General features: G+C 46.0%; 1 protein-coding gene across 1 annotated transcript in view; it reads right to left on the bottom strand.

Moving 5' to 3' along the window:
- The window catches only part of LOC129813137 (ribosomal protein S6 kinase alpha-5-like), a 60,848-nt gene that overhangs the window by 22,382 nt on the left and 11,879 nt on the right, over positions 1-26,587 (bottom strand). The window contains exons 2-11 of the mRNA XM_055865344.1: positions 21,548-21,619; positions 21,091-21,309; positions 18,106-18,221; positions 9,887-9,988; positions 6,559-6,642; positions 6,146-6,249; positions 5,304-5,454; positions 4,819-4,980; positions 2,434-2,565; positions 1,850-1,983 (exon numbers count right to left, since the gene is read on the bottom strand). Coding sequence (XP_055721319.1) covers positions 1,850-1,983; positions 2,434-2,565; positions 4,819-4,980; positions 5,304-5,454; positions 6,146-6,249; positions 6,559-6,642; positions 9,887-9,988; positions 18,106-18,221; positions 21,091-21,309; positions 21,548-21,619 — 1,276 coding nt within the window. The remainder of the gene's footprint in view (positions 1-1,849; positions 1,984-2,433; positions 2,566-4,818; positions 4,981-5,303; positions 5,455-6,145; positions 6,250-6,558; positions 6,643-9,886; positions 9,989-18,105; positions 18,222-21,090; positions 21,310-21,547; positions 21,620-26,587) is intronic.

Raw genomic sequence — 26,587 nt, forward strand, 5'->3', positions numbered from 1 at the left:
AGAAAGGAGCCTCCATCCTAGAGGGGAGAGACAGAACACAGAGTCATCCCAGAACAGAAAGGAGCCTCCATTCTAGAGGGGAGAGACAGAACACAGAGACATCCCAGAACAGAAAGGAGCCTCTATCCTAGAGGGGAGAGACAGGACACAGAGTCATCCCTGAACAGAAAGGAGCCTCCATTCTAGAGGGGAGAGACAGAACACAGAGACATCCCAGAACAGAAAGGAGCCTCTATCCTAGAGGGGAGAGACAGGACACAGAGTCATCCCAGAACAGAAAGGAGCCTCCATCCTAGAGGGGAGAGACAGGACACAGAGTCATCCCTGAACAGAAAGGAGCCTCCATCCTAGAGGGGAGAGACAGAACACAGAGTCATCCCAGAACAGAAAGGAGCCTCCATTCTAGAGGGGAGAGACAGAACACAGAGTCATCCCAGAACAGAAAGCAGCCTCCATTCTAGAGGGGAGAGACAGAACACAGAGTCATCCCAGAACAGAAAGGAGCCTCCATCCTAGAGGGGAGAGACAGGACACAGAGTCATCCCTGAACAGAAAGGAGCCTCCATTCTAGAGGGGAGAGACAGAACACATGGTGACAGAGAGTGTCATCAGCCTCCCAAGTGGCACTGCGGTCTAAAGCACATTTGTGGCCTGCTGGAGGTCATTTTGCAGGGTGCTGGCAGTGCACCTCCTTGCACAAAGGCGGAGGTAGCGGTCCTGCTGCTGGGTTGTTGCCCTCCTACGGCCTCCTCCACGTCTCCTGATGTACTGGCCTGTCTCCTGGTAGCGCCTCCATGCTCTGGAAACTACGCTGACAGACACAGCAAACCTTTTTGCCACAGCTCGCATTGATGTGCCATCCTGGATGAACTGCACTACCTGAGCCACTTGTGTGGGTTGTAGACTCCGTCTCATGCTACCACTAGAGTGAGAGCACCGCCAGCATTCAAAAGTGACCAAAACATCAGCCAGGAAGCATAGGAATTGAGAAGTGGTCTGTGGTCACCACCTGCAGAATCACTCCTTTTTTGGGGGTGTCTTGCTAATTGCCTATAATTTCCACCTTTTGTCTATTCCATTTGCACAACAGCATGTGAAATTTATTGTCAATCAGTGTTGCTTCCTAAGTGGACAGTTTGATTTCACAGAAGTGTGATTGACTTGGAGTTACATTGTGTTGTTTAAGTGTTCCCTTTATTTTTTTGAGCAGTGTATATATATATATGGTGTATGTATGTGTTTATATATATATATATATATATATATATATATATATATATATATATATATATATATATATATATATATATATATATATATATATATATATATATATATATGGGATGGCATATATACATACATACACCATTTAGCAGATGCTTTTACCCAAACCGACTAACAGTTTTGCATACATACACTTTTTATGTCTGGATAGACTGGCCAATCAAACCCACTAAAGAGCCATGCTCTACCAATTGAGCTACTGAGGACCACACGGACGTCCAGAGGACCACACGGACGTCCAGAGGACCACACGGACCACACGGACGTCCAGAGGACCACACTGACGTCCAGAGGACCACACTGACGTCCAGAGGACCACACGGACGTACAGAGGACCACACGGACGTACAGAGGACCACACGGACGTCCAGAGGACCACATTTACATCACAATGGCATCACATACAGTTAGCTAGTTAGCCAACCAACGCCCTCAGTGAGCTATCTCCGGGAAGGGCTGGTCTGGGCCTGGTACGTGTCAGTTTGGCCTGACAATAATCATACTGTATGAGCAGACCATTCAGCACCAACTGATCTGGGATCAGGCAGGACTATGGTAACAGTACCTCTTACTGACGATCTTCACAGCGTACATCTGTCCAGTCTTCTTGTGGGTGCACTGCCTACAGATAGAGAAGCTTCCTTCACCAAGGGCATTGTCCTTCAGGTCCATGTCATAGTTCATGTAAAACAGAGAGTCCTAAAGGAAGGGAAATCATTGTTTAGGTCAAATCAAAGCCATCTTATTACAAAGTCTGTCTATACCTCATCACGCCTCAGACCAAGCAATATGTTAACTATATGTTATATTAGAGACACCACAGTACACAGCCACACACATCAAGACTCATTATAGAGCTTAATGAAGCAAGGATGAGAGAGCAGAGGAGATAACAAACCCCCCCAAAAAACTTAGTTAATGCTGCCTAGCCTAAGTGTGTGTGTGTGGAGGGAAGAGATAACCCTATCCATCTAACTCTACTGTACTGTACACACACAGTAACACTGCTGTACCTTCAACATGGTGTTGCAGGCCACAGCAATCCTGAACCCCCACCCAGCTGTGTGTGTGTGTGTTGTACCTTCAACATGGTGTTGCAGGCCACAGCAATCCTGAACCCCCACCCAGCTGTGTGTGTGTGTGTTGTACCTTTATCATGGCGCTGCGGGCCACAGCAGCAGACCCTGGTCTCTGTGATCTTGATCCTCCACACAGCTGCAGCGTGTCATCCATCACAGCATTTCTCTTGAACAAGATGGAGGGGGCCATGAACGAGTAGCCCTGTAACCAGGAGACACAGAGAGAGATGAAGCAGGAGGGGGCCATGAACGAGTAGCCCTGTAACCAGGAGACACAGAGAGAGATGAAGCAGGAGGGGGCCATGAACGAGTAGCCCTGTAACCAGGAGACACAGAGAGAGATGAAGCAGGAGGGGGCCATGAACGAGTAGCCCTGTAACCAGGAGACACAGAGAGAGATGAAGCAGGAGGGGGCCATGAACGAGTAGCCCTGTAACCAGGAGACACAGAGAGAGATGAAGCAGGAGGGGGCCATGAACGAGTAGCCCTGTAACCAGGAGACACAGAGAGAGATGAAGCAGGAGGGGGCCATGAACGAGTAGCCCTGTAACCAGGAGACACAGAGAGAGATGAAGCAGGAGGGGACCATGAACGAGTAGCCCTGTAACCAGGAGACACAGAGAGAGATGAAGCAGGAGGGGGCCATGAACGAGTAGCCCTGTAACCAGGAGACACAGAGAGAGATGAAGCAGGAGGGGGCCATGAACGAGTAGCCCTGTAACCAGGAGACACAGAGAGAGATGAAGCAGGAGGGGGCCATGAACAAGTAGCCCTGTAACCAGGAGACACAGAGAGAGATGAAGCAGGAGGGGGCCTTGAACGAGTTGACGCATACATAGGAAGAAGACAAGGTTTAATATGCACAACTGTCATTTGAAGCACAGGACAGAGACTGGTATACCCTTCACAGTATAGTGCCTACCAGAGACTGGTATACCCTTCACAGTATAGTGCCTACCAGAGACTGGTATACCGTTCACAGTATAGTGCCTACCAGAGACTGGTATACCCTTCACAGTATAGTGCCTACCAGAGACTGGTATACCCTTCACAGTATAGTGCCTACTAGAGACTGGTATACCCTTCACAGTATAGTGCCTACCAGAGACTGGTATACCCTTCACAGTATAGTGCCTACCAGAGACTGGTATACCCTTCACAGTATAGTGCCTACCAGAGAGTTCGTTTTTTGTATAACCAGGCCATCCCATTACAGCTCAGTCAAGAACTAATTATAACCTGTCAATACTGTAAAAACTGGAGTGAGCGTGACAATGGCTGCCATTCATTGGTTGTCCATCTGTGCTCATTGTTAGAACTGTCATCTATGATGGGATTGGGATGTGCTGCCTGGCTCCAGCTGTGCAGGGCCCAGGGTTTACACGCTTATATGCGCGTGCACGTGCACACACACACACACACACACACACACACACACACACACACACACACACACACACACACACACACACACACACACACACACACACACACACACACACACACACACACACACACACACACACACACACACACACACACACACACACACAGTAAGAACCATGTATGGACGGAAGGATTGATAGATGGATGAATGGGGATGGAAGCATGAGAATGCCCAAATTGCCAGGCTTCAATATCTGATTGCTCTGCTGTGAAATTACATCTTGTCGGGGCTATAATTAATATACCACATCTGTCAGCCAATCAGCATTTAGGGCTCGAACCACCCAGTTTATAATGCAATTTAATGTTGTTTTGTGAGGCGAGTGGGAGAGCAGACCCCCGAGTTAAACGTTGTGTTCTCAGCCACTATCTCTATCTAACACTAAGGCCTGGCTGGAAATGATAAAGACTAGCCTACAAATTCCAGTATATGTGAAAGTGGGGAAATAAAACAAGACAAGCCAAGATAAAGTTGGCAATCAGAGGTTTAAGGCGTAATTGAGGCAGACATGGTGATTCTCTGGAACCATAACCTTTTATTCCAGCAGAGAAAAAGAGAGAAGCCCCTTTTAATGGGCCTATTGATCAGCCACGCTCGAGGAGCCAGAAGGCATGGCAATCACAGCTGAGATTTCACGCAATAGACTACATCAATCAGACACGCGACCATAAGCTGGCATACAGCTGTATTCATAAAGCGTCTAAGTGTAGGAGTGCAGATCTATGATCCGGTCCCTCTGTCCTATAATTATGATCCAAAAAGAAAAACTGATCCTAGATCAGCAGTCATGCTCAGTGTGAAACGCTTTATGAATAGGGTCTGAAAGCCACATTATGGTTCAAAGCTATAGCATAAATAGTCATTCACATCTGTTAGGCCTATCCAAACTGAGTATGGCTATAATTATGCTTTGAATGAAAAGCCCTTTAGTCATATTTGAATACCAATGTGCACACAGACAGGCTGGTATTGACCTTAAACGAGCTATTGAGGACACTTCTGTCCCACCTGAAAGACGCGGTCACAGTTCTGAGGCATCGCTGCAGGGGAGTAAGTGGGGTCCATTTCGGTGAACTCCTCCGCAAAGTTGCTGACATCCAGCTCATCCCTGATCACCGGCTTGAACGGGGCGAGCAACCGCTTAGCTGCCAGGTCCTCCCAATTTATCTTCTAAAAGGAGAGAAGATGAAACCCAACAGAACGCTATAAAATCAGAAACCATTTCTCCTTCAAGCACCATTTTATCAACAAAGGCAAATATACTGTATGGTATGTACCAATAGACCTACAATGTATATGGACAAGATGTACTCAATGTGTTAGAGGAGATACTAGCTCTGTCCCAGATCTGTTTGTGCTGTATAGCTAACTCATATGGTCCTTAGCAATGACAATGTCCATAGGAGTTGGCTATGCAGCATAAACAGATCTGAGATCAGGCTAAGGAAATGGCGCTGGTACCATGTTAAGGAGCTGCCCCTCCTCTCTCTTACCTGGTAGAATGGATGTTTCTTAACGTTGTCAGCTCCGTCAGGCCCAGAGCCCAGTCTCTTCTTTGGGTCTTTGATGAGGAGGCGCTGGATGAGGTCTTTGGCCAGAGGGCTCATGTCTTTGGGGAACGGAGGGTCCTTCTTCGAGATCCTCCTGAGAGGTGACAGAAGTCCGGGTTGGACAGGATTTATATTATAATAATACATACATCAAGCAAATTCAAATCTGGACCTTTGAAGGCAGTTCCACTGCTGATTTTCCTTCTTCCCCTGGAATCAGGGACTGATTTAGACCTGGGACACCATGTAAAGCAGAAAACCAGCAGCACTTGCGACTTCCAGGATTGGATTTGAAATACCCCTCACTGACATACAGTACATCAACAGGATGAGTATTTAATTCCAGAGGAAACACATGAAAGAATGAATGAAAGAACTTACAGTATTTTCAAGTGGTTGAGACAATCCAGAAAGACAGAAAACGAGAACACAGCTACCGTTCTATACAGTTAGTGGCCAGTTCTAGAACAATACTGTATTGTCCATTTTTTGGGGAGAACTTGGAAATGTGTCTATTTGTTTGATCAGCCCAAACTGACACACACACACACACACACACACACACACACACACACACACACACACACACACACACACACACACACACACACACACTTCTCGCTTGGTAAAGAAGACAAGTGAAAGATTGTTTTGTTTTTCAGCGTATCGGGAAACCGAGTGGATGTCGAGTTCAGTTTATTAGCATCCCTAATAGCCATTGCTGATGCAGCAGTAATTATTTCAGGGGTCCACATGTTAGGAGATAGATCTGGGGGAATACTTACTTGGCGATATCTGTATGAGAGTTCTGGTCTCCATCGACAGTGAATGGTGATCCACCCGTCATAAGTTCATACATTAATACTCCAAGGCTCCACCAGTCTACAGCCTGGAATATAGGTACATGTGGATGAATAAAGTGTCATTATTATTATTAGTATCATTACTATGACAGAATATGATATAGGTCTACATACGTTCCAGACTGCCGACATTGCAGACGCGTTGTACAAATGATGCAATGTAGGCAGTCTAGAACAGCACCCCAGACACCAGAGGCAGCCTTCACAGGTGTGCAGCAGACTACACCCAGTTATTAGTGAGCTACACCTGTCTGTGTACCATTGTGCATTTGGGTCAAGTACAGTACAACATAACAAGACCTCGGGTGGGGGGGGGGTTCTAAATGATAAATTACCATGTCATGGCCAGCCTCTCCTCCCTCTGCGATCTCTGGGGCCATGTACTCAATGGTGCCACAGACAGAGTAAGCCCTCTCCAACTGGACAACAAACGGACAAAAAAAAAAAGAAATAAGCAAGATTAGATTTTTCCCCCCCTCTCCTTATTTGTCGTTCTCATCACTGACATGTTGAAACACACTGGGATCGACAGGAAGGAAGCTTGAGACTAGGACACGTTTGATCAGTTCAGGGTAGAACAGACATCATTGTTGTGGAGAAGAACCTACCACGCACCACTGAATAGATCACAGAACATGGCTCTCATAACGATCAGGCAATGAGTATACGCGACGTAACGATCAGACAATGAGTATACGCGACGTAACGATCAGACAATGAGTATACGTGACGTAACGATCAGACAATGAGTATACGTGACGTAACGATCAGACAATGAGTATACGTGACGTAACGATCAGACAATGTGTATACGTGACGTAACGATCAGACAATGAGTATACGTGACGTAACGATCAGACAATGAGTATACGTGACGTAACGATCAGGCAATGAGTATACGTGATGTAACGATCAGGCAATGAGTATACGTGATGTAACGATCAGGCAATGAGTATACGCGACGTAACGATCAGGCAATGAGTATACGCGACGTAACGATCAGGCAATGAGTATACGTGATGTAACGATCAGGCAATGAGTATACGCGACGTAACGATCAGACAATGAGTATACGTGACGTAACGATCAGGCAATGAGTATAAGTGATGTAACGATCAGGCAATGAGTATACGCGACGTAACGATCAGACAATGAGTATACGCGACGTAACGATCAGGCAATGAGTATACGCGACGTAACGATCAGGCAATGAGTATACGTGACGTAACGATCAGACAATGAGTATACGTGACGTAACGATCAGACAATGTGTATACGTGACGTAACGATCAGACAATGAGTATACGCGACGTAACGATCAGGCAATGAGTATACGTGACGTAACGATCAGACAATGAGTATACGTGACGTAACGATCAGGCAATGAGTATACGTGATGTAACGATCAGGCAATGAGTATACGCGACGTAACGATCAGGCAATGAGTATACGCGACGTAACGATCAGGCAATGAGTATACGCGACGTAACGATCAGGCAATGAGTATACGCGACGTAACGATCAGGCAATGTGTATACGTGACGTAACGATCAGACAATGTGTATACGTGACGTAACGATCAGACAATGAGTATACGCGACGTAACGATCAGACAATGAGTATACGCGACGTAACAATCAGACAATGTGTATACGTGACGTAACGATCAGACAATGAGTATACGTGACGTAACGATCAGACAATGAGTATACGCGACGTAACGATCAGACAATGAGTATACGTGACGTAACGATCAGGCAATGAGTATACGTGACGTAACGATCAGACAATGAGTATACGTGACGTAACGATCAGACAATGAGTATACGTGACGTAACGATCAGACAATGAGTATACGCGACGTAACGATCAGACAATGAGTATACGCGACGTAACGATCAGACAATGAGTATACGCGACGTAACGATCAGGCAATGAGTATACGCGACATAACGATCAGACAGAATGGTTGCATCCCAAATGGCACCCTATTCCCTATATAGTGCACTACATTTGACCAGAGACCAAATGGGTCCCGGTTAAAAGTAGTGCACTATATAAGGAATAGGGTGCCATTTGGAACGCAACCAGCGCATAACCACCGGCTGCATAACATCTCAAAAGGACTGGACATAAAACAAAGCCTTGAGGATAGGAGGGTGGGAAGCCTGGAGGGTAGGAGGGTGGGAAGCCTGGAGAGTAGGAGGGTGGGAAGCCTGGAGGGTAGGAGGGTGGGAAGCCTGGAGGGTAGGAGGGTGGGAAGCCTGGAGGGTAGGAGGGTGGGAAGCCTGGAGAGTAGGAGGGTGGGAAGCCTGGAGGGTAGGAGGGTGGGAAGCCTGGAGGGTAGGAGGGTGGGAAGCCTTGAGGATAGGAGGGTGGGAAGCCTGGAGGGTAGGAGGGTGGGAAGCCTGGAGAGTAGGAGGGTGGGAAGCCTGGAGGGTAGGAGGGTGGGAAGCCTGGAGGGTAGGAGGGTGGGAAGCCTGGAGGGTAGGAGGGTGGGAAGCCTGGAGGGTAGGAGGGTGGGAAGCCTGAGGGGTAGGAGGGTGGGAAGCCTGGAGGGTAGGAGGGTGGGAAGCCTGGAGGGTAGGAGGGTGGGAAGCCTGGAGGGTGGAAAGCCTGGAGGGTAGGAGGGTGGGAAGCCTGGAGGGTAGGAGGGTGGGAAGCCTGGAGGGTAGGAGAGTTGGAGGTCGGAGGGTGGGAACCCTGGAAGGTAGGAGGGTAGGAGGTCTGGAGGGTAGGAAGGTAGGAGGGTGGGAGGTCTGGATGCCTGGAGGGTAGGAGGCCTGAAGGGTAGGAGGGTGGGAGGTCTGGATGCCTGGAGGGTGGGGGGCCTGAAGGGTAGGAGGGTGGGAGGTCTGGAGGGTGGGATGCCTGGAGGGTGGGATGCCTGGAGGGTGGGATGCCTGGAGGGTGGCAGGGTAGGGGGACCTGGAGGGTGGCAGGGTAGGGGGACCTGGAGGGTGGCAGGGTAGGGGGACCTGGAGGGTGGCAGGGTAGGGGGACCTGGAGGGTGGCAGGGTAGGGGACCTGGAGGGTGGCAGGGTAGGGGGACCTGGAGGGTGGCAGGGTAGGGGGCCTGGAGGGTGACAGGTTAGGGGGACCTGGAGGGTGACAGGTTAGGGGGACCTGGAGGGTGGCAGGGTAGGGGGACCTGGAGGGTGGCAGGGTAGGGGGACCTGGAGGGTGGCAGGGTAGGGGGACCTGGAGGGTGGCAGGGTAGGGGGACTGGAGGGTGGCAGGGTAGGGGGACCTGGAGGGTGGCAGGGTAGGGGGACCTGGAGGGTGGCAGGGTAGGGGGACCTGGAGGGTGGCAGGGTAGGGAGCCTGGAGGGTGGCAGGGTAGGGGGACCTGGAGGGTGGCAGGGTAAGGGGACCTGGAGGGTGGCAGGGTAAGGGGACCTGGAGGGTGGCAGGGTAGGGGGGCCTGGAGGGTAGTCGCGTCAGGGTAGTCGCGTTGCACATCAAACAAGGCCTAAAAACACACACAGCACATACTCCTCCGTTGACTGCGTGGGATGCGTCACCAGCGCGAATGCACCATAACACTACAAGTAACCTAACCATTTTAAAGTACAAGACCACAAGCACAAGACTCCTCTGTGTGATAATGATCATATGGATGTGCGGTGTAGGCCTCTTGCCCCATACATCTGTAATACATACCTCATCAAACTCTTTGCTGAGGCCAAAGTCTGTAAGCACTATGTGCCCGCTGGAGTCCATGAGGATGTTCTCCAGCTTCAGGTCTCTGTAGACTATACCCAGCTGGAAAACATTCAGACAATTATAAGGCTTCAGGGGCTTAATATATAAGAAGTTGCATACGCACATAATCATGCCCCAAAACATATGTGCTTTTTCACAAAAAAGTTGGCATTTATAAAAACTGGACTTTTGTGCTTTTCCTTCCGGAAACTTTAGACCATGCGTACACACCATTTCTAGTGGTTGAAGTATTGCATTGCAAGAAGGCAAAAGTAGCCTAGTAGCTTTGTAGCCTAGTAGCTTTATAGCCTTGTGCAAATGGGGAACACATGATGACTTATTCACAATAACAAAAAAACAGGTAGCTAAATATAATAACAAGACTCCATTGTTTGCTGTTAGTGAGAAATCTATTTATTCTATCTCTGCATTCTAAAATAATTAGAAATCTATTTCCGATTATTAATTTCACTTCCATGATCATTGCAGAATAAATTCCTCACCTTTTCTGACTGTGATGGTTTTATACTCGCAAAATAGCCTATAGGCATACAACAAGATAGGATAGGCTACCATTCGTCCCACCTCTCATTTAATTGGACCCACTTCACAGTAGTAAACAGATAAGATACCAGTATTTCAAGTATATTGCTCTATGCGATCCGATACACAGTTTAACGGTAGAACAGACTGTTCACCTTTTCCATTGACGTTTGTAGACTACGTATGAAAACTGTAATGTCAAATTTCTCCAGTAGCCTAGACAATATTTAATTTATAAACATAATACATATATTATAACCATTGCCACTTTTCTGGCCATGATAAGTGAATATTCCCAAAGTAGCTTTAAAACAAAAGACCATCTCTAATTGGGCCTTTTAAATAGGCTATTATATTTACAGGTTTTTGCTCTAAGCACCTGAAATGGAGCACGCTTATTAAAATGCAGTATAAATTGACTGGTGAATTAAAGTGTGTAGGTTACCACTGTAAGTTGGCCTCCTGTAGTCTAAATCTTTTTCAGAGTAGACAATGTTTCAGAATTCTTGGGCGGTGCAGCATATTTAGGTTCAGGAGAAAGTAAATGCAAAACCTTATTGAATTCAAACAATCGGTTTACAGGTCCACAACAATTTGCAATTATTTTTGTGTTGCAGAAACTGTAAAATGCCACTGCAAAAGAAAACATTCTGTCAACACCTCCAAAGACATTTGATAAAGTTCACCATTAATATTTCCTTCAGATATACTGTGTTGGCCTAAATCCAACAGTTCCAAAGTATTATTGTCACCATAAAAGGTGAATGATGGATGTTTTTCAGACGGAGTTATAATGCTTGTTCACACACGTGCACAGTTTTACAACAGGTCTGATTTATAAACGGGAACCACGCAACAGTTCTAAATTAGGTCCATGTCTCTGTAGACCAGTGTTTCCTAACGCCAGTCCTCCAGTACCCCCCAACGCCAGTCCTCCAGTACCCCCCAACGCCAGTCCTCCAGTACCCCCCAACGCCAGTCCTCCAGTACCCCCCAACGCCAGTCCTCCAGTACCCCCCAACGCCAGTCCTCCAGTACCCCCCAACGCCAGTACTCCAGTACCCCCCCAACGCCAGTCCTCCAGTACCCCCCCAACGCCAGTCCTCCAGTACCCCCCAACGCCAGTCCTCCAGTACCCCCCAACGCCAATCCTCCAGTACCCCCAACGCCAATGCTCCAGTACCCCCAACGCCAGTCCTCCAGTACCCCCAACGCCAGTCCTCCAGTACCCCCTGGATATATATATATATATCTTATAAACACTGCTCAAAAAAATAAAGGGAACACTTAAACAACACAATGTAACTCCAAGTCAATCACACTTCTGTGAAATCAAACTGTCCACTTAGGAAGCAACACTGATTGACAATAAATTTCACATGCTGTTGTGCAAATGGAATAGACAAAAGGTGGAAATTATAGGCAATTAGCAAGACACCCCCAATAAAGGAGTGGTTCTGCAGGTGGTGACCACAGACCACTTCTCAGTTCCTATGCTTCCTGGCTGATGTTTTGGTCACTTTTGAATGCTGGCGGTGCTTTCACTCTAGTGGTAGCATGAGACGGAGTCTACAACCCACACAAGTGGCTCAGGTAGTGCAGCTCATCCAGGATGGCACATCAATGCGAGCTGTGGCAAGAAGGTTTGCTGTGTCTGTCAGCGTAGTGTCCATAGCATGGAGGCGCTACCAGGAGACAGGCCAGTACATCAGGAGACGTGGATGAGGCCGTAGGAGGGCAACAACCCAGCAGCAGGACCGCTACCTCCGCCTTTGTGCAAGGAGGAGCAGGTGGAGCACTGCCAGAGCCCTGCAAAAGGACCTCCAGCAGGCCACAAATGTGCATGTGTCTGCTCAAACGGTCAGAAACAGACTCCATGAGGGTGGTATGAGGGCCCGACGTCCACAGGTGGGGGTTGTGCTTACAGCCCAACACCATGCAGGACATTTGGCATTTGCCAGAGAACACCATTGGCAAATTCGATTGGCAAATTCGCCACTGGCGCCCTGTGCTCTTCACAGATGAAGGCAGGTTCACACTGAGCACATGAGCACATGTGACAGAGTCTGGAGACGCCGTGGAGAACGTTCTGCTGCCTGCAACATCCTTCAGCATGACCGATTTGGCGGTGGGTCAGTTATGGTGTGGAGTGGCATTTCTTTGGGGGGCCGCACAGCCCTCCATGTGCTCGCCAGAGGTAGCCTGACTGCCATTAGGTACCGAGATGAGATCCTCAGACCCCTTGTGAGACCATATGCTGGTGCGGTTGGCCCTGGGTTCCTCCTAATGCAAGACAATGCTAGACCTCATGTGGCTGGAGTGTGTCAGCAGTTCCTGCAAGAGGAAGGCATTGATGCTATGGACTGGCCCGCCCGTTCCCCAGACCTGAATCCAATTGAGCACATCTGGGACAACATGTCACGCTCCATCCACCAACGCCACGTTTCACCACAGACTGTCCAGGAGTTGGCGGATGCTTTAGTCCAGGTTTGGGAGGAGATCCCTCAGGAGACCATCCGCCACCTCATCAGGAGCATGCCCAGGCGTTGTAGGAAGGTCATACAGGCACGTGGAGGCCACACACACTACTGAGCCTCATTTTGACTTGTTTTAAGAACATTACATCAAAGTTGGATCAGCCTGGATCAGCTTGGATCAGCCTTTTGAGTCTGACTCCAAATCCAAACCTCCGTGGGTTGATAAATTTGATTTCCATTGATCATTTTTGTGTGATTTTGTTGTCAGCACATTCAACTATGTCAAGAAAAAAGTATTTAATAAGAATATTTCATTCATTCAGATCTAGGATGTGTTATTTTAGTGTTCCCTTTATTTTTTTGAGCAGTGTATATATATATTTTTACATCTTTTTCTTCGCATATCTTTTAAAAATATTTTCCTAAACCTCAACTTCTAAATACTTTCCTGCAACCCGCCTCATCCAATGTGGCGTGGATCTGCTTTTTTCTAAAGTATTTCTATGTACTTCGGATCTGGAATCCCTCAACTGAAGATAGCCAGCTAACTACCTACCAGCTATCAGTTAGCAAACCATTGCCAGCGGTCATCTGCTAACCTTTAGCTCGGAAAGCTCTCGCCAGTTCGAACAACGTGACTGAAACCAGAGCATAACGGACCTATTTCTCTCCATATCCCCGGATTCCTACCGCAAACTCTGAACATTTTCATCTGGATCTTCGCAACTAGCTAACCGCAATCCCGGGTGACCACTCCTGGCTAGCGTTTCCATCCCGGAGCAAGCACCAATTAGCCTGAAGCTAGCCCGGCCAGGGCTCCTGTGCTACAACCGAAGCCCACTCCTGGGCTACAATATCCAGACCCCTTCTACTGCCGGTACGGGGCACGGAACCCCGCCGAACCTCTACGACTGGAATACCGACATAATCTGCCCGAGGACTCCAACAGGCCCCTCAGGCGCGACGCTCGCTGAAGGCCCGTTCTGCTAACCTGCTAGGCCTGCTAGCTACCTAGAGCTACCTGGAACCCTACTAATTCCACGACTGGTCTATCGACGTCACCGCACGGAGAGGCAAAAACAGACTTACCCCCATCGCGACATCCCCCAAAGGCTAACTTGCTAGCCCCTGCTAACTGCTTGCTTGCTAACCCGGTCTGCTAACTGCTAGCTTGTTTAGCCCCGGATACTAACTGTTAGCATCGGCCTGCTAATTGTCTGAATCGCCGTGTCCCCAGTCAGCCCAACCACTCACTGGACCCATATGTTCACTTGGCTACGCATGCCTCTCTCTAATATCAATATGCCACATCCATTACTGTCCTGGTTAGTGATTACTGTCTTATTTCACTGTAGAGCCTCTAGCACTGCTCAATATGCCTTAACCAACCATGTTGTTCCACCTCCTACATATGCGATGACATCACCTGGTTTAAACGTCTCTAGAGACTATATCTCTCTCATCTTTACTCAATGCCTAGGTTTACCTCCAATGTACTCACATCCTACCTTACCTTTGTCTGTACACTATGCCTTGAATCTATGCTATCGTGCCCAGAAACCTGCTCCTTTTACTCTCTGTTTCGAACTTGCTAGACGGCCAGTTCGTATAGCCTTTAGCCGTACCCTTATCCTACTTCTCCTCTGTTCCTCTGGTGATGTAGAGGTTAATCCAGGTCTTGCAGTGCCTAGCCCCACTCCCACTCCCCAGGTGCTCTCATTTGTTGACTTCTGTAACCGTACAAGCCTTGGTTTCATGCATGTTAACATTAGAAGCCTACTCCCTAAGTTTGTTTTACTCACTGCTTTAGCACACTCTGCCAACCCGGATGTCTTAGCCGTGACTGAATCCTGGCTCAGGAAAACCACCAAAAACCCTGAAATCTCCATCGCTAACAATAACATTTTCCGCCAAGATAGAACTGCCAAAGGGGGCGGTGTTGCAATCTACTGCAAAGATAGCCTGCAGAGTTCTGTATTACTATCCAAGTCTGTACCCAAACAATTCGAGCTTCTACTTCTAAAATTCTTCTTCTAAATTCACCTTTCCAGAAACAAGTCTCTCACTGTTGCCGCTTGCTATAGACCTCCCTCTGCCCCCAGCTGTGCCCTCGACACCATATGTGAATTGATTGCCCCCCATCTATCTTCTGAGCTCGTGCTACTAGGTGATCTAAACTGGGACATGCTTAACACCCCGGCCATCCTACAATCTAAGCTTGATGCCCTCAATCTCACACAAATTATCAATGAACCTACCAGGTACAACTCCAAATGCGTAAACACGGGCACCCTCATAGATGTCATCCTAACTAACTCGCCCTCCAAATACACCTCTGCTGTTTTCAATCAAGATCTCAGCGATCACTGCCTCATTGCATGTATCCGTAATGGGTATGCGACCAAATGACCACTCCTCATCACTGTCATAACGCTCCCTAAAACACTTCTGCGAGCAGGCCTTTCTAATCGACATGGCCGGGGTATCCTGGAATGACATTGACCTCATCCTGTCAGTAGATGATGCCTGGCTATTCTTTAAAAGTGCCTTCCTCACCATCTTAAATAAGCATACCCCATTGAAAAAATGTAGAACTAGGAATTGATATAGTCCTTGGTTCACTCCAGACCTGTCTGCCCTTGACCAGCACAAAAACATCCTGTGGCATTCTACATTAGCATCAAATAGCCCCCGTGATATGCAACTTTTCAGGGAAGTTAGGAACTAATAAACACAGGCAGTTAGGAAACCTAAGGCTAGCTTTTTCAAACAGAAATTTGCGTCCTGTAGTACTAACTCCAAAAAGTTCTGGGACACTGTAAAGTCCAAGGAGAATAAGAGTACCTCCTCCCAGCTGCCCACTGCTCTGAGGCTAGGAAACACTGTCACCACCGATAAATTCACTATAATTGAGAATTTCAATAAGCATTTCTCTACGGCTGGCCATGCTTTCCACCTGGCTACCCCTACTCAGGTCAACTGCCTGGCACCCTCCAAAGCAACCTGCCAAAGCCCCCATCATTTCTCCTTCACCCAAATCCAGATAGCTGATGTTCTGAAAGAGCTGCAAAATCTGGACCCCTACAAATCAGCTAGACAGCTAGACAATCTGGACCCTCTCTTTCTAAAATTATCTGCCGAAATTGTTGCAACCCCTATTACTAGCCTGTTCAACCTCTCTTTCGTATCGTCAGAAATCCCCAAAGATTAGAAAGCTGCCACGGTCATCCCCCTCTTCAAAGGGGATGACACTCTAGACCCAAACTGCTACAGACCTATATCTATCCTACCCTGTCTTTCTAAGCTCTTCGAAAGCCGAGTTAACAAACAGATTACCGACCATTTCGAATCCCACCGTACCTTCTCCGCTATGCAATCTGGTTTCAGAGCTGTTCATGGGTGCACCTCAGCCACGCTCAAGGTTCTAAACGACATCATAACCGCCATCGATAAGAGACATTGTGCAGCCTTATTCATCGACCTGGCCAAGGCTTTCGACTCTGTCAATCACCACATTCTTATTGGCAGACTCGACAGCCTTGGTTTCTCAAATGATTGCCTCGCCTGGTTTACCAACTACTTCTCTGATAGAGTTCAGTGTGTCAAATCGAAGGGCCTGTTATCCGGACCTCTGGCAGTCTCTATGGGGGTGCCACAGGGTTCAATCCTCAAGCCGACTCTCTTCTCTGTATACATCAATGATGTTGCTCTTGCTGCTGGTGATTCTCTGATACACCTCTACGCAGACGACACCATTCTGTATACATCTGGCCCCTCTTTGGACACTGTGTTACCTAACCTCCAGACGAGCTTCAATGCCATACAACTCTCCTTCCGTGGCCTCCAACTGCTTTTAAACGCAAGTAAAACTAAATGCATGCTATTCAACCGATCACTGCCCGCACCTGCCCGCCCATCCAGTATCACTACTCTGGACGGCTCTGACTTAGAATACCTGGACAACTACAAATACCTGGGCGTCCTGTTAGACTGTAACCTCTCCTTCCAGACTCACATTAAGCATCTCCAATCCAAAATTAAATCTAGAATTAGCTTCCTATATCACAACAAAGCATCCTTCACTCATGCTGCCAAACATACCCTCGTAAAACTGACCATCCTACCGATCCTCGACTTTGGTGATGTCATCTATAAAATAGCCTCCAACACTCTACTCAACAAATTGGATCCAGTCTATCACAGCGCCATCCGTTTTGTCACCAAAGCCCCATACACTACCCATCAATGCGACCTGTACGCTCTCGTTGGTTGGCCCTCGCTTCATACTCGTCACCAAACCCACTGGCTACAGGTTATCTACAAGTCTCTGCTAGGTAAAGCCCCGCCTTATCTCAGCTCACTGGTCACCATAGCAGCACCCACTCGTAGCACGCGCTCCAGCAGGTATATCTCACTGGTCACCCCCAAAGCCATTTCCTCCTTTGGTCGTCTTTCCTTCCAGTTCTCTGCTGCCAATGACTGGAACGAACTGCAAAAATCTCTGAAACTGGAAACGCTTATCTCCCTCACTAGCCTTGAGCACCAGCTGTCAGAGCAGCTCACAGATTACTGCACCTGTACATAGGCCATCTATAATTTATCCCAAACAACTACCTCTTCCCCTTCTGTATTTATTTATTTATTTTGTTCCTTTGCACCCCATTTATTTATGTTTCTACTTTGCACATTCTTCCACTGCAAATCTACCATTCCAGTGTTTTACTTGCTATATTGTATTTACCTCGCCACCATGGCCTTTTTTTGCCTTTACCTCCCTTCTCACCTCATTTGCTCACATTATATATAGACTTATTTTTCTACTGTATTATTGACTGTATGTTTGTTTTACTCCATGTGTAACTCTGTGTTGTTGCATGTGTCGAATTGCTATGCTTTATCTTGGCCAGGTCGCAGTTGCAAATGAGAACTTGTTTTCAACTAGCCTACCTGGTTAAATAAAGGTGAAACAAATAACAAATAAAACATCTGTTTCAGGGAAACGGGCCCTTAAAATATGGCAGTTGAGATTACACACGATGATTAATGATTTCTAGAAAATTGCACCATTTACTGCAATTGCATATAGGCTAAAACTCCAAAACTATTGTACCTCAGGAATGACAAAACTGAAAGAAGACAACATCTACAGACACTCACCGTGTGTAGGTGCTCCAGCGCCAGGACTATCTCTCCACTATACAGAGATACCTCCTGCTCTTTGAACCGAACCCTCTGTACCAGGTGTGTGAAGAGCTCCCCACCGTTCACATAATCTGTCATGATAATAAAGAAACAGCTATGAACAATCCTGGATGTCTTGCCTGGTTGGATATTTTATTTCAACATAGCTGGTATAAATCCAGAGTCCAATGGGTCAGTCCAGTTCACTGTAAAAGGCGTCTACATGCTTCCCAGCCTAAACAATTAGGAGGAGTTTGTGCATATATTATGACGCCATTTTGTGATGTTTGTTTGTTTTGGACTTTGGTAAGGGTTTTTGCGGTTGTTTAAGCAAAATAAAAAAATATTGAGGCAATTCAAAGTTAGTAGCCGAAGTGTACGCCACTTCGTCTGTGATCGTTAACAAACTATAGTTTTGGCAAGTCGGTTAGGACATCTACTTCGTGCATGACAAAAGTAATTTTTTCAACAATTGTTTACAGACAGATTTCACTGTATCACAATTCCAGTGGGTCAGAAGTTTACAGACACTAAGTTGACTGTGCCTTTAAACAGCCACTGCCCTAAAACCGACATAAAAAAGCCAGACTACGGATTGCAACTGCACATGGGGACAAAAAACTGAGTTTAAATGTATTTGGCTAAGGTGTGTGTAAACTTCCAACTTCAACTGTATGTATACATTTCAAATCAGTTTTTCACAAATCCAAACATTTAATCAGAGTAAAAATTCCCTGTCTTAGGTCAGTTAGAACCACCACTTCATTTTAAGAACGTGAAATGTCAGAATAATTGTAGAGAGAGCTCTTTATTTCAGCTTTTATTTATTTCATCAAATTCCCAGTGGGTACATACACTCAATTAGTATTTGGTAGCATTGCCTTTAAATTGTTTAACTTGGGTCAAACGTTTCGGGTGGCCTTCCACAAGCTTCCCACAAGTTGGGTGAATTTTGGCCCATTCCTCCTGACAGAGCTGGTGTAACTGAGTCAGGTTTGTAGGATCCTTGATCGCACACGCTTTTTCAGTTCCGCCCACAATTTTCTACAGGATTGAGGTCAGGGCTTTGTGATGGCCACTCCAATACCTTGACTTTGTTGTCCTTAAAACATTTTGCCACAACTTTGGAAGAATGCTTGGGGTCATTGTCCATTTGGAAGACCCATTTGCGACCAAGCTTTACTTCCTGACTGATGTCTTGAGATGTTGCTTCAATATATCCATATCATTTTCCTACCTCATGATGCCATCTATTTTGTGAAGTGCACCAGTCCCTCCTTCAGCAAAGCACCCCCACAACATGATGCTGCCACCCCCGTGCTTCACAGTTGGGATGGTATTCTTTGGCTTGCAAGCCTCCCCCTTTTCCACCAAACATAACAATGGTCATTATGGCCAAACAGTTCTATTTCTGTTTCATCAGACCAGAGGACATTTCTCCAAAAAGTATGATTTTTGTCCCCATGTGCAATTGCAAACCGTAGTCTGGCTTTTCTATGGCGGTTTTGGAGCAGTATCTTCTTCCTTGCTGAGCGACCTTTCAGGTTATGTCGATATAGGACTCGTTGTACTGTGGATATAGATGCTTTTGTGGTCCCATGGTGTTTATACTTGCGTACTATTGTTTGTACAGATGAACGTGGTACCTTCAGGCATTTGGATATTGCTCCCAAGGATGAACCAGACATGTGGAGGTCTAGAATTTTTTTTTCTGAGGTCTTGGCTGATTTCTTTTGATTTTCCCATTATGTCAAGCAAAGAGGCACTGAGTTTGAAGGTAGGCCTTGAAATACAACCACAGGTACACCTCCAATTGACTCAAATTATGTCAATTAGCCTATCAGAAACTTCTAAAGCCATGACATAATTTTCTGGAATTTTCCAAGCTGTTTAAAGGCACAGTCAACTTAGTGTATGTAAACGTCTGACCCACTGGAATTGTGATACAGTGAATTAGAAGTGAAATAATCTGTCTGTAAACAATTGTTGGAAAAATTACTTGTCTCATGTACAAAGTATGACACAAAACTACTATTGCCAAAACTATAGTTTGTTAACAAGAAATTGGTGGAGTGGTTGAAAAACGAGTTTTAATGACACCAAACTAAGTTTTTGTAAACTCTATCATGCATGTAAATTTTTTTAGCCCTTTTTCTCCCTAATTTCGTGATATCAAATTGGTAGTTATCCCCCCTAACCCGAACAACGCTGGGCCAATTGTGTGCCCCCTCATGGGTCTGCCGGTCATGGCCAGCTGTGACACTGCCTGGGATCGAACCCGGGTCTGAGGTGACGCCTCAAGCATTGAGATGCAGTGCCTTAGACCGCTGCGCGCCTTGGCCTAGCCGCCTTGCATCAAGCTAGCCACCTCGGGCTAGCCGCCTTGCATCAAGCTAGCCGCCGCGGGCTAGTCGCCTTGCATCAAGCTAGCCGCCGCGGGCTAGTCGCCTTGCATCAAGCTAGCCGCCGCGGGCTAGCTGCCTTGCATCAAGCTAGCCGCCGCGGGCTAGTCGCCTTGCATCAAACTAGCCGCCGCGGGCTAGTCGCCTTGCATCAAGCTAGCCGCCGCGGGCTAGCCGCCTTGCATCAAGCTAGCCGCCTCGGGCTAGCCGCCTTGCATCAAGCTAGCCGCCTCGGGCTAGCCGCCTTGCATCAAGCTAGCCGCCTCGGGCTAGCCGCCTTGCATCAAGCTAGCCGCCGCGGGCTAGCCACCAGCCAAACTGAAACATGCTGACACCTTAAGACAGATGAAGGCTCACTAAAAATGCTAAATTTCTTTCGTAACAATCTTGCTTTCTGCTACTTGATATTCTTACTCATGTAGCCTATTTCATACTCATGTCTTCATTGAAAAATAACAACTTTCTGTAAAAAAGAGAGAGAAATAGAAGAGAAGGCATGAAGAGGAGAAAGGGACAGAGAGACAGAGACAGAAAGAAATGTAGAGAGAGAGATCCAGACCTAGTATGAGGTGCAGCTTGGTGTCTGTCTGGAAGGCGTAGTGGAGGGTGACGAGGAACGGTGACTGTCTGATGTGTTCCAGAACCTGTCTCTCTGTGCGTGTGTGTTCTGCTGTCTTGGCCTTCTGTACGATTGTGGCCTTCTTCAACACCTTCATGGCGTATAGTTGACCTGCATCATGACCGCTCACTTTACGCACCAGGAACACCTTGCCATAGGCTGACATAGAAGCAAGAAAAACATTAAAACTCAGCAGCCAAAAGCTTTCAGTGCAGTTGTTTTAGCTCAACTGGAGGACCAGATGGGAGACGTTTGTACTTTAGAAGGACCAATGGAATGGTCTCAAATATACAAAATACTCCCACCCATTGCCCCCGGGAGAGATAAAATGAATGTACCTTATTTAAATCTATGACAAATTCCCATCATTGGATTGGGTTTCAGAACTGTCACTGACCTCCAGTTCCCAGCACCTTTAGCAGCTCAAAGTTCTCAATTCCCACCCTCTCTACGTGGCCGGTCAGGTTGGCTGTGGGATGACAAAGATGGTGAGATCTTTAGCTTACAAACAAGTAATTCTTACAAATAGACACAGCTGCAGGCCTATAACATAGGCCTTGATCTAAAAATATATATATATATATATAAATAATGTTCATCCCAAAGAAACTAGGACTCTGCATTATTGAGTTGTTCTGCAAATATCATGTTAACATGTGTTATGTCAGTAAACACAACTGAAAGCCGTATGTAGGCCTGGCCTAGGCTGACACATGAGAAAGAGGGCACCGTGACAAAGAGGGAGGGCATAACAAGTATGCCTATTAGGGATTGACATTAAGGTCTGAAATAGAGGTCTTCACGGGTCCAAAAAGTTGGAACCGTTCTGAACTTGATCCATGGCTTTCCACCCAACCCAATATACATAAATATATATTTTTTTTTTTAAATAGAGACCGTTCCGAATGGACCCGAGGAGTCAGACCCGTTCCGAAAAGGCTCGTGGAAAAACAGACCCGTGCTGGTTCGGATCCGAGAGACCCGTTCAGATCCGAGAGACCCGTTCAGATCCGAGAGACCCGTTCAGATCCGAGAGCAGAAAGAGAGAAAGAAACCTCCGACTGGGTGCTGCCAGCGCCATCAATAAACGAGTGGTAGTGGTAGTGGTAGTGGTAGTGGTATTGGTATTGGTATTGGTATTGGTATTGGTAGTGGTATTGGTATTGGCCAAATGATCCACAGTTACCGATCCTTCAAAACTGCCTAGGCTATATAAAATACCCCCCCAAAAAGGATTTTTGCTGTGTAGCATTTTCAAAACTTTATAGTCCATTGTTTTTACTTTCCTAAAACAATAATTGTCCACCTCTCGGTTCAGCTGTTAGAGATTTAAGCGCAAATGCATCAAGGTATTGCATGCATATAGACCTACTGTATAGGCCTAGGTATCCACTGTATGATATTCATATTTAAAAATAATTATAAAAAGGAAAACACTCAACCATGCACACAGACACTCAAGCATGCACACAGACACATGCACACAGACACTCAACCATGCACACAGACACTCAAGCATGCACACAGACACATGCACACAGACACTCAACCATGCACACAGACACTCAAGCATGCACACAGACACATGCACACAGACACTCAACCATGCACACAGACACTCAAGCATGCACACAGACACATGCACACAGACACTCAAGCATGCACACAGACACATGCACACAGACACTCAAGCATGCACACAGACACTCAACCATGCAAATTGGCTAGATTATTATTTATTTGGACATCACACATTATAGTCTTACTCTTATCCAGACATCATACACAGTCACTAAATCACATCCAATATCACACACATCAACCTACTCAGATTTACTACACACATATTAACAAGCACTAATTATGGTCAATTTGGACTGAGAATAGTATCTAGTTATGGTAAGGGGTGAAATAAGTATAGCCAGTTATAATTGTAACGCTTTAGCAGATTATAAAAAAAAGATCAGTCTTTACGTGGTGTTGGGTTCTGAGAATATGACATATACCTATTCATGTCACTGAGGAAGAGAGGGTGATGTATAACGTTTACATTATGTCAGGATATGTTGTTGTTAGCCATCAGGGATCCTATGGGAGGAGAAGAGACACAGTCTGCTACCAATCACCATGACAACCTTGAGTTGGGGAGGAGTGAGCACTTTGAGGTAGAGGTCAGGTTAGATGAAGTGAGGAAGAACAGATATCACTAAGGTTCTGTCTAGCAACAGAGATGCATTGGCTGTTCAGATGTGTAGGAGGAGCCTCAGCCTCGGAGAAAGGGTTAAATATCAGGGCTTGTGTGAAAATGCTTTTGTCTAATGCAGCTGTATTGATCCTCTGGGAAGAATAAACCTGGTTAAGCTTTCATAGTGTCCGTTGTGTTTTTACTCTGAAAATTAGAACCTAACAGTGGCTAAAAGAAAAGGAATATAACATATACTGTTTACAGGAAACTCAATCTACATCCTTAGATGAAGGAATGGAGTGGTGAAATAATTTTCTGTCATGGACAAAGGAACTCAAAAAGGTGTGATGATATTAATTAATTAACAAAAAATATAGTCAAGAACGATTCGCAAGGAAGGTGGATCTTTTTGAATGTGAAAGTGGACAAAAAAGAGATTTGGCTCATTAATCTATATGGTCCAAATCGGGATGATCCATACTCTTCGAAAATATCTATACCAATTTATTGTACTTACAGGCAACAAATTATCAAATCATTATGGTGGGAGATTACAACACAGTGGTAAGTACCTCAATGGACTGTAAAGGAAATCACTCTACAAACCATCATCACCGTGCCCTTAAGGAAATCACAAATATTATGGACATTAGAAATAGTGGATATTTGGAGACTAAAAAAACCCAACCTAGTGAGATATACATGGAGGAGACTTAATCAAGCTAGTTGTCTTGACTACTTTCTTGTCTCTTTCTCTCTTGCATCAAAGGTTAAAAAAGTTTTAATAGGAGACAGAATGCGATCGACTCATCATCTAATTGGCCTTCGCATAACTCGTATAGAATTTCCACGTGGATGGGGATATTGGAAATTTAATCAAAGGACAATTTACCGGAGGACAATTTATTTCGAACTATGACAAAAGAATGTATAACTGAATTTTCCCAGTATAATATAGGTTCAGCAAATCCCCTTATTGTTTGGGATACCTTTAAATGTACCTTCAGAGGTCTTTCAATTCAATATTCATCAATAATAAAAAAGCAGTTTCTGGCTAATGAGACAAGACTAACAAGGGAAATCCATGAACTAATAGTACAGATAGATATCAATAAAAATGATACTACAGAGATACAAAATAAGTTAGAGGAAAAACAAAAAGAACTGGAGGAACTTATTCAAGAACGATCTAATGTAATCTATTACAACAATAAAGCAAACTGGGGGGGCGCTAGAGAGCGTGCTATGGAGTAGACGTGCTTTGCTAGAGCTCCGCTCAATTTTGAAACAAATTAGTATTTATCTTAACCTCTCACGACCTATAACTTCAAACAGATATGACAAAGGGAAAAGGCACCAAAAAAGGGGGCGCTAAACAAGATAATTGGAATGAGATAGACAACGAACCAATTTCAATGTCGCCGACCGACGAGGAGCGAACTGAAGAGGCTAGCTTCCAAGAGTTCCCCACAGATCCTACTCAAAGTGACATACTGGCTGCCATAAACGCACTAAGCAAGAAGGTGGACACAAGATTGGCTGATATCTCAAAGAGTATTGGGACTTTGGCCGAAACTGTGAAGGCAACTAAGGGAAGGGTGCACGAGGTTGAGCAGACGACAGTCGATCACGAGGCCAGACTACAGGACATAGAGAAACAGTGCGCAACGTTCAAAAATGACAACAAAACCCTGAAGGCCCGACTGGAAATGCTCGAGTCGCATTCAAGACGCCAGAACATCCGAATATGTGGGATACAGGAGGACACTGAAAAAGGGAAACCCACTGAATTTATCTCGGAGCTGATACCGGCATTGCTGAGGAGTGAACACTTCAAAACGGCCATCCTGATCGACCACGCACACAGATCACAGGCAACGAAGCCGGCCAAGGGCGGGCCACCAAGGCCATTCATTGTAAGGCTGCACTATCCCCACACCAGGGATCTCATCCTCAAGCTGGCTAGTCAAAAGTTCCCCCTTAACTACAACGGAGCCAGGGTGTCTTTCTACCCAGATCTTACCTTGGAGGTGAGGAACCAACGGAAAGAGTATGATGAGGTACGCAACAAATGCAGGGCGGCCAACATCCGATATGGATTCCTCTTCCCAGCCCGGTTTAAGGTGACAGTCGAGGGATCAACACGTACGTTTGACAACGCAAAAGAGGCCGGATCTGTTCTTGACAAGCAAGCTCCCCGGCTGAGGATACAGAACGGCTGTGCCAGCCGGCTAAATGGCCAAATACAGGCCAGGAATGTGTTTGAATTGAATTTCCGGCCTATGTCTTTTCGATCAGAAGATCAGAAATTGGGACTTATATGATAGGTGAGATGTTGTGGCTAATATAGCATTGTTTGGCATGTCATGTTTTAGCGCCACTCACCCCCTAACGTGAAAGTTAAGTTAAGTGTTATTTAATATTAGTTTATTAGACAACGCATCTATAGACGACGAGTTAGTTCAAGCTGTATGTCTAGACACCCTAAGGTTTGTGTGTTAGCCAAGGAGTGCTTCGTTTGGGGAAGTCACTCAGTAAAGGGACGGGAGGGGGGACGGGAGGGGGGATGGGGTCTGTGTTTTATGTTCACGTTTATTAATACAGGTGGCATGACAAGCTCCCGTACGGCGGGATGTTTTTCTTCTGGGTTTTGTATGACAGCAGCAATTTGCTTTAAAATAAGAAATGCCACATAGTGACCGGGCACAGAGTAGACCAGGTGGAATAAAGATAGTCAGCTGGAACTGTAATGGATTAGGGCATGTCGTGAAACGAGCTAAGGTTTTTTCTCATCTTAAATCACTGGATGCTGACATAGTGCTTCTTCAAGAAACTCATATTAAACGCTCTGCGCAGGCCAAGCTACGAATCGTCTGGATCGGTCAGATATACCAGTCTAACTTTGATGCAAAAGCGAGAGGGGTAGCAATCCTGATAAGGAAAAACATTCCTTTTGTTTACTCAACCTCGATTTCAGATCCTAATGGTCGGTATATTATTGTGGCTGGTACACTGAATTCAAAACCAATAACCTTGGTCAATTTATATGGACCCAATTTCGATAATCCATTATTTTTTCAAAGGGTATTTAAGGCCATACCAAATATCTCGGATACAAGTGTTATTGTTGGAGGTGACTTTAACTGTACGTTAGATCCTCTTTTAGATAAACAGCTATCAAGGTCACTTCAACAATCAAATGCCAGTGTCTGTCTAAATACATTGATGACAAACCATAACATTGTCGATATT

Source organism: Salvelinus fontinalis, chromosome 16 (genome assembly GCF_029448725.1).
Source record: "Salvelinus fontinalis isolate EN_2023a chromosome 16, ASM2944872v1, whole genome shotgun sequence".
NCBI classification, from domain to species: Eukaryota; Metazoa; Chordata; class Actinopteri; order Salmoniformes; family Salmonidae; genus Salvelinus; species Salvelinus fontinalis.